The sequence below is a fragment of the Manis pentadactyla genome, chromosome X, assembly GCF_030020395.1.
Source record: "Manis pentadactyla isolate mManPen7 chromosome X, mManPen7.hap1, whole genome shotgun sequence".
Lineage (NCBI taxonomy): Eukaryota > Metazoa > Chordata > Mammalia > Pholidota > Manidae > Manis > Manis pentadactyla.
The window spans coordinates 48,024,235-48,041,523 of NC_080038.1; the positions used below are offsets into that span (position 1 = coordinate 48,024,235).

General features: G+C 40.1%; 1 protein-coding gene across 5 annotated transcripts in view; it reads right to left on the reverse strand.

Annotated features, from left to right (window-relative positions):
* Positions 1–17,289, reverse strand: part of PHF8 (PHD finger protein 8) — a 177,439-nt gene that overhangs the window by 69,711 nt on the left and 90,439 nt on the right. For 4 of the 5 annotated variants that reach the window (XM_036930848.2, XM_057495987.1, XM_057495986.1 and 1 more), the window contains exons 13-14: positions 16,413–16,715; positions 15,569–15,672 (exon numbers count right to left, since the gene is read on the reverse strand). In XM_036930848.2, the coding sequence (XP_036786743.2) occupies positions 15,569–15,672; positions 16,413–16,715 (407 nt within the window). The remainder of the gene's footprint in view (positions 1–15,568; positions 15,673–16,412; positions 16,716–17,289) is intronic. The other variant, XM_057495989.1, reaches the window with a different exon arrangement.

The window sequence follows — 17,289 nt, forward strand, 5'->3', positions numbered from 1 at the left end:
CCTATCAAAACACCAAGAGCATTCATCACTGAACTGGAACAAATGGATTCAAAATTCCTATGGAACCATAAAAGACCCCGAATAGCCAAAGCAATCCTGAGAAGAAAGAATAAAGCAGGGGGGATGTCGCATCCCAACTTCAAGCTCTACTACAAAGCCACAGTAATTAAGAAAATTTGGTACTAACACAAGAACAGACCCACAGACAAGTGGAACAGAACAGAGAGTCCAGATATTAACCCAAACATATACGGTCCATTAATATATGATAAAGGAGCCATGGACAGACAATAGGGAAATGACAGCATCTTCAACAGCTGGTGTTGGCAAAACTGGAAAGATACATGTAAGAGAATAAAACTGGATCACTGCCTAATCCCATATACAAAAGTAAATTCAAAATGGATCAAAGACCTGGATGTAAGTCATGAAACCATAAAACTCTTAGAAAAAAACATGCGTAAATATCTCTTGGACATAAAGATGAGAAACTTCTTCATGAACATATCTCCCTGCAGAAGGGAAACTGAAGCAAAAATGAACAAGTGAAAGAGGGAAGCCAAGATAGCAGCATGAGTAGAGCAGCAGATATCTCCTCCCAAAACCACATATATTTTTGAAAATACAACAAATACAACTCTTCCTAAAAGAGAGACCAGAAGACACAGGACAAGAGACAGACTACTTCCACACCAGCGAGAACCCAGCGTCTCGTGAAGGGGGTAAGATAGAAGCCGCAGCCTGGCGGGACCAAGGGACCCTCACCTCAGCTCCCAGGAGAAGGAGAGGAGTCAGACTGGGGAGAGGGAGCCCAGGACTGCTAAACACCCAGCCCTAGCCATCTGCACCAGAGTGCAGACATTAGCATGCGTGGGGTGCTGGAAACTAGGGAAACAGGACAGTAAGACCTGTGAGCAGGTCCCTGCAGCCAGCGACCCAAGGAAAAAGAAAAGTAAGTGCTTTCTGAAAGTCTTAAACGGACAGGGATCCCACAGCCGGACAGAAGCATCCTGGGAAACTTAGCCAAGCAGCTGGGAATCCCGGGGAACTACGGGCACCCTAACCACCTGGGCAGCAGCACACCTCAGAGGCCCCTCACAGAGATAAAGAGCCTTCCCGGCCGTTTACCCACTGATGTAGCTCGGCCATATCGGAGAAGCAGACCGAGGTAGGCCATGCACACAGCAACCACAGAGCTAAACTCCACAGTGGCTGGGCAAGAATCAAAAGCCCCGGCTGTGTGAAGCTGCCCAGCACAAGCTGCTAGAGGTCGCTGTTCTCCCAGGAGAGGAAGGCCACAAACCAACAAGAAGGGATGTTCTCCCAGCAATCACATGCGCTAGCTCCGCAAACTATCTCTATCGCCATGAAAAGGCAGAAGAATTTGATACAGACCAAAATCACAAACCCTGAGAAGGTGATAGACCTAACCAGTCTTCCCGAAAACGAATTCAAAATAAAAATCATAACCATGCTGACAGAGCTGCAGAGAAATATACAAGAGCTAAGGGATGACGTCCGGAGGGAGATTACAGAAATAAAAAAATCTCGGGAAGGACACATAAGCAGAATGGAAAAGATGTAAGAGGCCATTGATGGAATAGAAACCAGAGAACAAGAATGCATAAAAGCTGAAGCAGAGAAACATAAAAGGATCTCCAGGAATGAAACAATATTAAGAGAATTGTGTAACCAATCCAAAAGGAACAATATCCGCATTTTAGGGGTACAAGAAAAAAAAGAGAGAGAAAAAGGGATAGAAAGTATCTTTGAAGAAATAATTGCTGAGAACTTCCCCAAACTGGGGGAGGAAATAGTTGCTCAGAGTACGGAAGCACACAGAACTCCCAACAGAAGGGACCCAAAGAGGACAACACCAAGACACATAATAATTAAAATGGCAAAGATCAAGGAAAAGGATAAAGTATTAAAGGCAGCCAGAGAGAGAAAAAATGTCACGTACAAAGGAAAACCCATCAGGCTATCATCAGACATCTCAACAGAAACCTTACAGGCCAGAAGAGAATGACATGATATATTTAATGCAATGGAACAGAAGGGCCTTGAACCAAGAATACTATATTCAGCACGATTATCATTTAAATATGAAGGAGGGAATAAACAATTCCCAGACAAGCAAAAGTTGAGGGAATTTGGCTCACACAAACCACCTCAACAGGGTAAGTTAGAAGGACTTCTCTAGATGGGAGCACTCCTAAGACTAAACAGATGTCACCAGAGAAAATAAAATCACAGCAAAGAAAGCAGATCAAACAAATATTAACTAAAGGCAAAAAATAAAATAAACTATCCACAGAGGGGGCAGAGCCAAGATGGCAGCGTGAGTAGAGCAGCAGAAATCTCCTCCCAAAACCACATATATTTTTGAAAATACAACAAATACAACTCTTCCTAAAAGAGAGACCAGAAGACACAGGACAACAGCCACACTACATCCACACCTGTGAGAACCCAGTGCCTCGTGAAAGGGGTAAGATACAAGCCCTGGACTGGCGGGACCCGAACGCCCCACACCCCAGCTCCCAGTGGGAGGAGAGGAAATGGAGTGGGGAGGGAGAGGGAGCCCAGGACTGCTAAATAACCAGCCACAGCCAACTGCACCAGAGCGCAGACACAGTGCATGCATGAGGTGCTAGAAACTAGGGAAAAAGGACAGTAAGACCTGTGACTGGGAACCTGCAGACGTTGCACCTGGGACAAAGAAAAGCGAGTGCTTTCTGGAAGTCTTAAAGGGACAGGGACCACACGGCTGGACGGAAGCGTCCTGGGACACTTAGTCTAGCAGCAGGGAATCTGGGGATCTCTGGGCACTCTAAACCCCTGGGCAGCATGGAGCACAAAGGCCTCTCAAGGAGATAAATAGCCTCCCGGCCGTTCCCCCTCCAACACAGCTCCACCATATTGGACCAGCAGCCCGAGGCAGGCCACGCCCACAGGAACTGTGGCGATAAACTCCACAGCAGCCAGGGAGGAATCAGAAGCCCTTTCTGCGTGCAGCTGCCCAGCACAAGCCACTAGAGGTCGCTGTTCTCCCAGGAGAGGAAGGCCGCAAACCAACAAGAAGGAAAGTTATTCCAGCCGCCACTCGTGCCAGCTCTGCAAACTATCTCTATCACCATGGAAAGGTAAAATTACAGGCACACCAAGATCACAGAGTCAACACCAGAGAAGGAGACAGACCTAACCAGTCTTCCTGAAAAATAATTCAAAATAAAAATCATCAACATGCTGAGGGAGATGCAGAGAAATATACAAGAGCTAAGGGATGAAGTCTGGAGGGAGATTACAGATACCAGGAAGGAGATTACAAAAGTGAAACAAACTCTGGAAGGATTTACAAAGACACTGCATAAGATGCAAGAGGACATTGATGGAATAGAAACCAGAGAACAGGAACGCACAGAAACTGACACAGAGAGAGATAAAAGGATCTCCAGGTATGAAACAATATTAAGAGAACTGTGTTACCAATCCAAAAGGAACAATATCCACATTATAGGGGTACGAGAAGAAGAAGAAAGAGAAATAAGGGTATTAAGTGTCTTTGAAAAAATAATTGCTGAAAACTTTCCCAAACTGCGGGAAGAAATAATCGAACAGACCACGGAAATACACAGAATTCCCAACAGAAAGGAGGACAATACCAAGACAATACCAAGACACATAATAATTAAAAGGGCAAAGATAAAGGACAAGGAAAGAGTTTTAAAGGCAGCTAGAGAGAAAAAGGACACATATAAAGGAAAACCCATCAGGTTATCATCAGACTGCTCAACAGAAACCTTAAAGGCCAGAAGAGAATGGCATGATATATTTAATGCAATGAAACAGAAGGGCCTTGAAGCAAGGATACTGTATCCAGCACGATTATCATTTAAATATGAAGGAGGTTTTAAACACTCCCCAGACAAGCAAAAGTTGAGGAAATTTGCTTCCTACAAACCACCTCTACAGGATATTTTAGAGGGACTGTTCTAGACCGGAGCACTCCTAAGACTAAACAGATGTCACCAGAGAAATTAAATCACAGCAAAGAAAGCAGACGAACCAAATACTAAATAAAGGCAAAAAATAAAATCAACTACCCACTAAGAGCAGTTAAAGGAAACACGAAAGACCACAAAATAAAACAACCAACATATAAAGAATGGAGGAGGAGTAATAAGAAGGGAGAGAAGAAAAGAATCTCCAGACAGTGTATATAACAGCGCAATAAGCGAGCTAAGTTAGGCAGTAAGATACTAAAGAAGCTAACGTTGAACCTTTGGTAACCACGAGTCTAAAGCCTGCAGTGGCAATAAGTACATATCTTTCAATAGTCACCCGAAATGTAAATGGACTGAATGCACCAATCAAAAGACACAGAGTAACAGAATGGATAAAAAAAAAGCAAGACCCATCTATATGCTGCTTAAAAGAAACTCACCTCAAACCCAAAGACATGTACAGACTAAAAGTCAAGGGACAGAAAAACATATTTCAGGCAAACAACAGAGAGAAGAAAGCAGGGGTTGCAGTATTAGTATTAGACAAAATAGACTTCAAAACAAAGAAAGTAAAAAGAGATAAAGAAGGACATTACATAATGATACAGGGCTCAGTCCAACAAGAGGATATAACCATTATAAATATATATGCACGCAACACAGGAGCACCAGCATATGTGAAACAAATACTAACACAACTAAAAGAGGAAATAGAATGCAATGCATTCATTTCAGGAGACTTCAACACACCACTTACCCCAAAGGATAGATCCACTGGGCAGAAAATAAGTAAGGACACGGAGGCACTGAAAAACACACTAGAACACATGGCCCTAACAGACATCTATAGAATTCTACATGAAAAAGAAACAGGATACACATTCTTCTCAAGTTCACATGGAACATTCTCCAGAATAGACCACATACTAGCTCAAAAAAAGAGCCTCAGTAAATCAAAAAAGCTTGAAATTCTACAAACCAACTTTTCAGAAAACAAAGGTATAAAACTAGAAATAAATTCTACAAAGAAAACAAAACGGCTCATAAACACATGGAAGCTTAACAACATGCTCCTAAATAATCAATGCATCAACGAACAAATTAAAATAGAGATCAAGGAATATATAGAAACAAATGACAACAACAACACAAAGCCCCAACTTCTGTGGAATGCAGCGAAATCAGTCTTAAGAGGAAGGTATATAGCAATCCAGGCACACTTAAAGAAGAAAGAACAATCCCAAATGAATAGTCAAACATCACACTTATCGAAACTGGAAAAAGAAGAACAGATGAGGCCTAAAGTCACCAGAAGGAGGGACATAATAAAGATTAGACGAGAAATAAACAAAATTGAGAAGAATAAAACAATAGAAAAAAAATCAATGAAACCAAGAGCTGGTTCTTTGAGAAAATAAACAAAATAGATAAGGCTCTAGCTAGACTTATTAAGAGAAAAAGAGAGTCAACACACATCAACAGAATCAGAAACGAGAAAGGAAAAATCACGATGGACCCCACAGAAATACAAAGAATTATTAGAGAATATAATTAAAACCTATATGCTAACAAGTGGGAAAACCTAGAATAAATGGACAACTTCCGAGAAAAATACAACCTTCCAAGACTGACAAAGGAAGAAACACAACAGTTAAACAAACCAATTACGAGCAAAGAAATTGAATCGGTAATCAAAACACTACCCAAAAACAAAACCCCTGGACCAGATGGATTTACCTCGGAATTTATCAGACATACAGAGAAGACATAATATCTATTCTCCTTAAAGTTTTCCAAAAAATAGAAGAGGAGGGAATACTCCCAAACTCATTCTATGAAGCCAACATCACCCTAACAACAAAACAAGGCAAACACCCCACCAAAAAAGAAAACTACAGACCAATATCCCTGATGAACGTAGATGCAAAAACACTCAACAAAATATTAGCAAACCGAATTCAAAAATACATCAAGAGGATCATACACTATGTGGGATTCGTCCCAGGGATGCAAGGATGGTACAACATTCAAAAATCCATCAACATCATCCACCACATCAACAAAAAGGACAAAAACCACATGATCAACTCCATAGATTCTGAAAAAGCCTTCGACAAAATTCAACATCAATTCATGATAAAAACTCTCAACAAAATGGGTATAGAGGGCAAGTACCTCAACATAATAAAGGCCATATATGATAGACCCACAGCCAACATCATACTGAACAGCGAGAAGCTGAAAGCATTTCCTCTGAGATCAGAAACAAGACAGGGATGCCCACTCTCCCCACTGTTATTCAACATAGTACTGAAAGTCCTAGCCACAGCAATTAGACAAAACAAACTAATACAAGGAATCCAGATTGGTAAAGAAGAAGTTAAACTGTCACTATTTGCAGGTGACATGATATTGTACATAAAAAACCCTAAAGACTCCACTCCAAAACTACTAGAACTGATATCGGAATACAGCAAAGTTGTAGGATACAAAATTAACACACAGAAATCGGTGGCTTTGCTACACACTGACGATGAGCCAATACAAAGAGAAATCAGGAAAACAACTCCATTCACAATTGCATCAAAAAGAGTAACATACCTAGGAAGAAACTTAACCAAGTAAGTGAAAGACCTATACCCTGAAAACTACAAGACACTCTTAAGAGAAATTAAAGGGGACACTAACAAATGGAAACTCATCCCATGCTCTTGGATAGGAAGAATTAATATCGTCAAAATGGCCATCCTGCCCAAAGCAATATACGGATTTGATGCAATCCCTATGAAACTACCAGCAACATTCTTCAATGAACTGGAACAAATAATTCAAAAATTCATATGGAAACACCAAAGACCCTGAATAGCCAAAGCAATGCTGAAAAGGAAGAATAAAGTGGCTGGATCTCACTCCCCAACTTCAAGCTCTACTATAAAGCCATAGTAATCAAGACAGTTTGGTACTGACACAAGAACAGAGCCACAGACCAGTGGAACAGATTAGAGACTCCAGACATTAACCCAAACATATATTGCCAACTAATATTTGATAAATGAGCCATGGACATACAATGGGGAAATGACAGTCTATTCAACAGATGGTGCTGGCAAAACTGGACAGCTACATGTTAAGAGAATGAAACTGGATCACTGTCTAACCCCACAGACAAAAGTAAATTCATAATGGAACAAAGACCTGAATGTAAGTCATAAAAGCATAAAACTCTTAGAAAAAAACATAGGCAAAAATCTCTTGGACATAAGCATAAGCAACTTCTTCATGAACATTTCTCCCCAGGCAAGGGAAACAAAGGCAAAAATGAACAAGTGGGACTATATCAAGCTGAAAAGCTTCTGTACAGCAAAGTACACCATAAATAGAACAAAAAGATATCCTGCAGTATGGGAGAATGTATTCATAAATGAGAGATCTGATAAAAGCTTGACATTCAAAATATATAGAGAGGACACATACCTCAACAAACAAAAAGGAAATAATCCAATTAAAAAATGGGCAGAGGAGCTGAATAGACAGTTCTCTAAAGAAGAAATCCAGATGGCCAACAGGCACATGAAAAGATGCTCCACATTGCTAATCATCACAGAAATACAAATTAAAACCACAATGAGATATCACCTCACACCAGTAAGGATCGCCATCATCCTAAAGACAAACAACAACAAATGCTGGCGAGGTTGTGGAGAAAGGGGAAGCCTCCTACACTGCTGGTGGGAATGTAAATTAGTTCAACCATTGTGGAAAGCAGGATGGAGGTTCCTCAAAATGCTCAAAATATACTTACCATTTGATCCAGGAATTCCACTCCTAGGAATTTACCCTAAGAATGCAGCACTCCAGTTTGAAAAAGACAGATGCACCCCTACTTTTATCACACCACTATTTACAATAGCCAAGAATTGGGAGCAACCTAAGTGTCCATCAGTAGATGAATGGATCAAGAAGATGGGGTACATATACACAATGGAACATTATTCAGCCATAAGAAGAAAACAAATCCTACCATTTGCAACAACATGGATGGAGTTAGAGGGTATAATGCTCAGTGAAATAAGCCAAGCGGAGAAAGAGAAATACCAAATCATTTCACTTATCTGTGGAGTATAAGAACAAAGGAAAAACTGAAGGAACAAAACAGCAGCAGAATCACAGAACCCAAGAATGGACTAACAGGTACCAAAGGGAAAGGGACTGGGGAGGATGGGTGGGTAGGGAGGGATAAGGGGGGGAAAGAAGAAAGGGGGTATTATGATTAGCATGCATAATGTGGGGGGTGGGAGAAAGGGGAGGGATCGGCAACAGAGAGAAGACAAATTCTACAACATTTTGCTATGCTGATGGACAGTGACTGTAATGGGGTTTGTGGGGGGGACTTGGTATAGGGGAGAGCCTAGTAAACATAATATTCTTCATGCAATTGTAGATTAATGATAACAAAAAAAAAAAGAGAAAGAAAATGGGGATTACTCCCTGATAGGATAAAACTAACTGCAAATCAACGATTAATGCATGCTTTATATATCTTTAATTTTGATCTTTCAAAGTGTGTCAGATGATCAGCTATGGAAGTACATTTTTCTGATAATATTCCTTTCTGTTAAAAAAAATAGCAGTTCCTGTGTTGGGATCTCCAACAGGTTCCTCACAATGGTATAAAGGTCATATCAAAGTGTGGGCAAAGGGTTTGTTTGTGTTTATACAGAGGATCAAAGCCTAATTTGGCTACACAGAAAACAAATTAAGATACGATATGAAGAAGAACTTCCAACACCAACATCCTCTGGAAGAGTCATTCCAGAAGATGAACATCAAAACACTTCAACAAAGATCCTGGCGCTGCTGCAGTTGTAGCTGCAGTCATCCCACCGGTTCCTGGCCCTGCCATTGGAATGAAGAAGGAGATGTCTAAGCTGGCCTGTGCATACAGTAAAACAACAAATTTGACTGGATCTATACTTTCCGAACTCAACCAAGAATTAGGAGAAGTGCAAGTTGCAGCGCTCCAAAATCTTGCAACTATAGACTATCTACTGTTAAAAGAACACATGGGATGTGAACAGTTCCCAGGAATGTGTTGTTTTAATTTGTCTGATTTTTCTCAAACTATTCAAATTCAGTTAGACAATATCCTTCATATCATTGATAAGTTTTCACAAATGCCTAGGGTACCTAACTGGTTTTCTTAGTTTCACTGCATATGGCTGGTAATTGTAGGTCTGCTTTTGTTATGTAGCTGTATTCCTATTATGTTAATGTATGTGCGCAATTTAATTAGTAGTTTAAAACCTATACATGCTTATGTTACTCTACAAGAAGATATGTCAAAGAAATAATCTTCCCATGTTTTCTTCCATCTGCTACTTCTATAGCTTTACTTCTTCTTTCCTAATTACAACCCTTTAGAAGAATTACTGTCTTATATCAAAAATTACCGACTATCGTAATTCTTCCAAGTGGTAAAGATACCTCAAGACAAATGCTGGGCATAGAAGCCACAGGGCATAAATCTGCAAAGAAGTAAAAAGCTAACCTTTTCAAACAATATTGCTTCTCTCTCACTTACCAACTTTACATTTCCCTGTATGGCCCCGGAAGATGACTGGTTAGCGAGAGATGGGTAAGATTCCTCAAGGGAGGAACAACCTAAGACAGGCACAGTTGCAGGGGGGCCATCAGGAGTGAAATTGGGGACCAACAGAGGGGAGGCTTAGATCCTCACCCCACGTCTTTTGAGAGAAATCTTCTGAATCCGTGGATGTTTTGTTGCCCTTGTCTAGCTTGGATTAATACTTAGTCTATAAGCACAGACCTGATCATCTACATTTGCCCTCTTACAGCACTAAAGTATGTTTTCTACCTTTATCTTGCATCTTCCTACCACTTCAGCATTTTATTCAAAAAAATAAGGGAGAAATATAGGATCCACACATAAATCAAGTATAAAAATCAAATGAATAATCATACCTCACTTGATTGTTGATAGTTCATGATGTGTGCTCAAAACCAAAAGTTTCTGTGATATGACTGTCCTTGCACTGTTAACCATGTAAGAACTTATTCACTATGTAAGACCTTGTTCACCATGTAAGAACTTGTTTGTTATGCTTCAGAAGATTGGAGACTGTTGAGATAAAGGCTTGGGGTTGATTAATGACTGTGCATTGAGTCCCCTATACAGAATTTTATTGTTGTTAACAACCATTTGATCAATAAATATGAGAGATTCCCTCTCAAAAAAAAATCAACTACCCACAATAGCAGCCAAAGAAAACACAAAAGAGCACAAAATAAAACAACCAACAAACAAAGAATGGAGGAGGAGGAATAAGAAGGGAGAGAAATAAAGAATCATCAGACAGTGTTTATAATAGCTCAATAAGTGAGTTACGTTAGACAGGATGATATTAAAGAAACTAACCTTGAACCTTCGGTAAACACGAATCTAAAGCCTGCAATGGCAATAAGTACATATCTTTCAATAATCACCCTAAATGGAAATGGACTAAATGTACCAATAAAAAGACACAAAGTAAAAGAATGGATAAAAAAGCAAGACCCATCATATGTTGCCTACAAGAGACTCACCTCAAACCCAAAGACATGCACAGATTAAAAGTCAAGGGATGGAGAAACATATTTCATGCAAACAACAGAGAGAGAAAAGCAGGTGTTGCAATACTAGCATGAGACAAAATAGACTTGAAAACAAAGAACGTAACAAGAGATAAAGAACGACATTACATAATGATAAGGGGGTCAGTCGAACAAGAGGATATAACCATTATAAATGTCTATGCCCCCAACACAGGAGCACCGGCATATTTGAAACAAATACTAACAGAACTAAAGGAGGAAATAGAATGCAATGCATTCATTTTATGACACTTCAACACACCACTCACTCCAAAAGACAGATCCACCAGACAGAAAATAAGTAAGGACACAGAGGCACTGAACAACACACTAGAACAGATGGACCTAATAGACATCTATAGAACTCCACATCCAAAAGCAACAGGATACACATTCTTCTCAAGTGCACATGGAACATTCTCAAGAATACACCACATACTGGGCCAGAAAAAGAGCCTCAGTAAATTCAAAAAGATTGAAAATCTACCAACCAACTTTTATGACCACAAAGGTATAAAACTAGAAATGAATTATAGAAAGAAAGCAAAAGGGCTCACAAACACATGGGAGCTTAACAACATGCTCCTAAATAATCAATAGGTCAATGACCAGATTAAAATAGAGATCAAGCAATATATGGAAACAAATGACAACAACAACACAAAGCCGCAACTTCTGTGGGACGCAGTGAAAGCAGTCTTAAGAGGAAAGTATATAGCAATCCAGGCATATTGAAACAAGGAAGAACAATCCAAAATGAATAGCCCTAATGTCACAATTATCGAAATTGGAAAAAGAAGAACAAATGAAGCCTAAAGTCAGCAGAACGCGGGACATAATGAAGATCAGAGAAGAAGTAAATAAAATTGAGACAAATAAAACAACAGAAAAAATCAATGAAACCGACAGCTCGTTCTTCGAGAAAATAAACAAAATAGATGAGCCTCTAGCCAGACTTACTAAGAGAAAAAGAGAATCAACACACATCAACAGAATCACAAACGAGAAAGGAAAAATCACGACAGACCCCACAGAAATACAACGAATTATTAGAGAATTCTATGAAAACCTATATGCTAACAAGCTGGAATACCTAGAAGAAATGGACAACTTCCTAGAAAAATACAACCCTCCAAGACTGACCAAGGAAGAAACAGAAAATCTAAACAAACCAATTACCAGCAAAGAAATTGAATCGGTAATCAAAAAACTACCCAAGAACAAAACCCCTGGACGAGATGGATTTACCTCAGAATTTTATCAGATATACAGAGAAGACATAATACTCATTCTTCTTAAAGTTTTCCAAAAATTAGAAGAGGAGGGAATACTCCCAAACTCATTCTATGAAGCCAACATCACCCTAATACCAAAACCAGGCAAAGACCCCACCAAAAAGGAAAATTACAGACCAATAGCACTGACTAACGTAGATGCAAAAATACTCAACAAAATATTAGCACACAAAGCTAAAAAATACATCAAAAGGATCATACACCATGACCAAGTGGGATTCATCCCAGGGATGCAAGGATGGTGGTACAACATTCGAAAACCCATCAACATCATCCACCACTTCAACAAAAAGAAAGACAAAAACCACACGACCATTTCCATAGATGCTGAAAAAGCATTCAACAAAATTCAACATCCATTCATGATAAAAACTCTCAACAAAATGGGTATAGAGGGCAAGTACCTCAACATAATAAAGGCCATATATGATAGACCCACAGCCAACATCATACTGAACAGTGAGAAGCTGAAAGCTTTTCCTCTGAGATCGGGAACAAAACAGGGATGCCCACTCTCCCCACTGTTATTCAACATAGTACTGGAGGTCCTAGCCACGGCAATTAGACAAAACAAAGAAATACAAGGAATCCAGACTGGTAAAGAAGAAGTTAAACTGTCACTATTTGCAGATGACATGATATTGTACATAAAAAACCCTAAAGACTCCACTCTGAAACTACTGGAGCTAATATCGGAATTCAGCAAAGTTGCAGGATACAAAATTAACACACAGAAATCTGTGGCTTTCCTATACACTAACAGTAAACTAATAGAAAGAGAAATCAGGAAGACAATTCCATTCACAATAGCATCAAAAAGAATAAAATATCTAGGAAGAACCCTAACCAAGGAAGTGAAAGACCTATACCCTGAAAACTATAAGACACTCTTAAGAGAAATTAAAGAGGTCACTAACAAATGGAAACTCATCCTATGCTCTTGGCTAGGAAGAATTAATATTGTCAAAATGCTCATCCTGCCCAAAGCAATCTACAGATTTAATGCAATCCCTATCAAATTACCAATAGCATTCTTTAACGAACTGGAAAAAATAGTTCAAATATTCATATGGAACCACCAAAGACCCCAGATAGCCAAAGCAATCCTGAGAAGGAAGAATAAAGTGGGTGGATCTCGCTCCCCAACTTCAAGCTCTACAACAAAGCCAGAGTAATCAAGACAATTTGGTACTGGCACAAGAACAGACCCACAGACCATTGGAACAGAATAGAGACTCCAAACATTAACCCAAACATATATAGTCAATTAATATTTGATAAAGGAGCCATGGACATACAATGGGGAAATGACAGTCTCTTCAATAGATGGTGATGGCAAAAACTGTAAGAGAATGAAGCTGGATCACTGTGCAAACCCATACACAAAAGTAAATTCGAAATGGATCAAAGACCTGAATGTAAGTCATGAAACCATAAAACTCTTAGAAAAAAACATAGGTAAAAATCTCTTAGACATAAACATGAGTGATTTCTTCATGAACATATCTCCCCGGGCAAGGGAAACAAAAGCAAAAATGAGTAAGTGGGACTATATCAAGCTGAAAAGCTTCTGTACAGCAAAGGACACCATCAACAGAACAAAAAGGCATCCTACAGTATGGGAAAATATATTCATAAGTGACAGATCCAACAATGGGTTGCCATCCAAAATATATAAAGAGCCCATGTACCTTAACAAACAAAAAGCAAATAATCCAATTAAAAAATGGCAGAGGAACGGGTATGTGGGGGGGACTTGGTGAAGGCGGAAGCCTAGTAAACATAATGTCCTTCATGTAATTGTAGATTAATGATACCAAAATAAAACTAATAAAAAAAATGGGCAGAGGAGCTGAATAGACAGTTCTCCAAAGAAGAAATTCAGATGGCCAACAGACACATGAAAAGAAGCTCTACATCTCTAGTTATCAGAGAAATGCAAATTAAAACCACAATGAGATATTACCTCACACCAGTAAGGATTGCCACCATCCAAGAGACAAACAACAACGTTGGCGAGGTTGTAAAGAAAGGGGAACCCTCCTACACTGCTGGTGGGAATGTAAATTAGTTCAACCTTTGTGGAAAGTATTATGGATGTTTCTCAAAATGCTCAAAATAGAAATACCATTTGACCCAGAAATTCCACTCCCAAGAATTTACCCTATTAAGGCAGCAGCCCAGTTTGAAAAAGACAGATACACCCCTATGTTTATCGCAGTAATATTTACAATAGCCAAGAAATGGAAGCAACCTAAGTGTCCATCAGTAGATGAATGGATAAAGAAGTGGTACATATACACAATGGAACATTATTCAGCCATAAGAAGAAAACAAATCCTTCCATTTGCAACAACATGGATGGTGCTAGAGGGTATTATGCTCAGTGAAATAAGCCAGGCGGAGAAAGATAAGTATCAAATGATTTCACTCATCTGTGGAGTATAAGAACAAAGCAAAAACTGAAGGAGCAAAACAGCAGCACACTCACAGAACCTAAGAATGGACTAACAGTTACCGAAGGGATAGGGACTGGGTAGGATGGGTGGGAAGGGATGGTTAAGGGGACATGAAAAGAAAGGGGGCATTATGATTAGCATGTATAATGTGGGAGTGGTGCACAAGGAAGGCAGTACAACACAGAAGACAAGTAGTGATTCTACAGCATCTTCCTACACTGATGGACAGTGACTTTAATTGGTTATATGGGGGGGACTTGGTGATGCGGGGAGTCTAGTAAACATAATGTTCCTCATGTAATTGTAGATTAATGATACCAAAAAAGAAGCATGCATACACATACGTTTGCACACCCGTTTTTAAAAAATTAAAATATCACCACCCACTCAAAATCACATTTTAAATGGGAAGTGACAAAGGTGGTTTTAATATTTATCTGAAAGAGAAAATGTACAAAAATAACAAAGAAATTTTTTAAAATTAAGAACAAAGAGTGGGGACTTGTCCCACTTGATACTAGAATAAACTATACAGGTCTAATGATTTAAAAAATTAAAATAGGACTATTCCTATGTGTAACATTGTAACCTGATTTTTTTCATTTGGGAATGTATGTTGGACATCTTTCTATGAAACAGATACTAAACTCATTCTTTTTAACAGCTACATGGTATTCTACAGATGTACCACACTTTATTTATTCAACCCTTAAAGAACATTTCCAATTACTATTGGAATGGTGCAGTGAGCACTGACCATATCTCTTTACACACCTGTGCTATTTCTGCATATTTATACACTTGGTGTATAAATTCCTATACACCAAGTCACAAAAGGTTTATAAATCTAAAGCTTTAACCAGCATGATATACTACTATTTATCCCTTCCAGCAGTTCTGACCCACTGACTTGCTGAAATTTCTAGAACTTACACAAGATTTTTCTCAGAATTGCCAATTAGATTCCAAACCTCTCTCTCCATACCACCCCACAACACTACCAGGATTCTCTGATACCTGATAATATCTGGTTATTTCCCCAAGTACAGTTCCTCCCCAAACCATGTCCCAGCCCCAGGTCCCAATTCAGTACCATTTTGGTGGCATGATGCCACAGATTGTCCCAGTATCACTGTGCTTCTTCTTCTGACCTTACCTGCCATTAGACATCAACAGTGCCAGCGGGCCCTCATTCCCATCAAGATCCAAGTCTGGCGACTCATCATCAGTGTCATTCAAGCAGGTACCAGTGACATTGAACTGCGGGAAGGAGGAGGCTCAGTTGTCACCTGTCTGGGACTCCCATGTAAATCAGGATAGCCCTCTGGTTTCACTGGTTGAGTTCACTGTCAAAACCACCAGAACCAAGGCCTTCTACTATACTGTCCCCCACCCCCACCCCAAATATTCACAGAACAGAAGGTTGAGAGTGTATGGCTGGCTCAGGGGAAACCTAACAATCTTGTAGAACATGTTCCCAAAAAAAGGAGGGAGCATTTTCACATGCCCATGGAAGGCACCACATCTTGAAGCAAGGTGGAGCTCTGGAGAGGAACTTTTCTCAAGGATTGTTCAAGATTCCAACCTGAGATTCATATACCATGTCATTCCCATCCCAGCATTTCAAGATTCAGTTCAAGTGTCATATTTTCTGAAAATAGCTCCTGACCATCACCCCTACCCAGATAGAATCATCTCCCCTCTGTGTCTCAAGGTCCCACACAAACCCTTGATTGTGGCACCCACAACACTTCACTGCACTTATTTGTTTTTATGCCTATTTTTCTCACTAGCCTGTCAGCCTCTTGAGGGTTATATCAACAGCACCTATCACAGTGCCCAGCATAGACAAGGCCTCAATAAATGTCTGTTAAATGAGTGGGACTGGTAGCCAAACACCAGGGGACATAAGGGAGGTGGGAGGACAGACTATCCTTCTGATATCCTGCTCCTCCAAGGGACCCAAAAGTGTTGGGCTGAACCCATGGCCCAGCACCCACCTTTGCTTTCTGGGAAGAGCCTGTCTTCAGTGCCTGATGATTATACGTGTCCATGAGATTATAGCTCAACTGGCAAGCAGGCCCCAAGGCTGAACTCTCCTTGCCCTTTCGCTCTGCCTTCTTGAAGAGATCCTTGGGCTTCATGCCTTTCTTCTTTGAACCATTTTTGGAAGGCAGTGACAGCCTGGACATGGACACTGAAGTGGAATGGGCTGGCCTGGTTAAGGGAATGGAGCCGGCTGGGAAGATCCTCTGCAGCCCAAAGATACTGCTCGTCTTCCCAACGTTCTGTTGGAAGATATCCTACAAGAGCGTTAGTACACGAGGGGATTAGAGCTTACTCAAGGGTTCTCTCTGTGCTAAGAGCAGAGGTTTGTTCAGGGCACGGGCAGACTTCCAGGGAAGTTGCTTACAGATGCTCCACATATGCACACCCTAGTTTTTTGCACAATGAGTTATCAAGAATTTACTGGGTGGCATTTCTTTATCTAGCCATTGATGAGTACAGAGAAGACGAGCAGAGGAAAAGCCCAGCACTACTGTCAAAACCAGAGAGAAAAGACTCCAAGAGCAGATGATATGAGACAGAAAAACTGAGTGCTAAACTGTGTGGTTCCAACTCTAAAGCACTGTAGGATCTGAGAGAAGATAGGATATGGTCCTAATTCTGCAACCTAATCTGTGACCTCAAGTAAGTAATCTAACCACTCTGGGGCTGTTTGCTCAGCTGTTAAATTAAAGAATGAGATTAGAAAGGTAATTTTCCAAGATGATCTGTGGCTCCTTTGAGTTTCCTGAGAGGATCCCAGGGGACAGGAGGGAGGTGGAGGGCAAACAAGAGGAACAAGCAGAGCTCTAAGCCTCCCACCTTCATCTT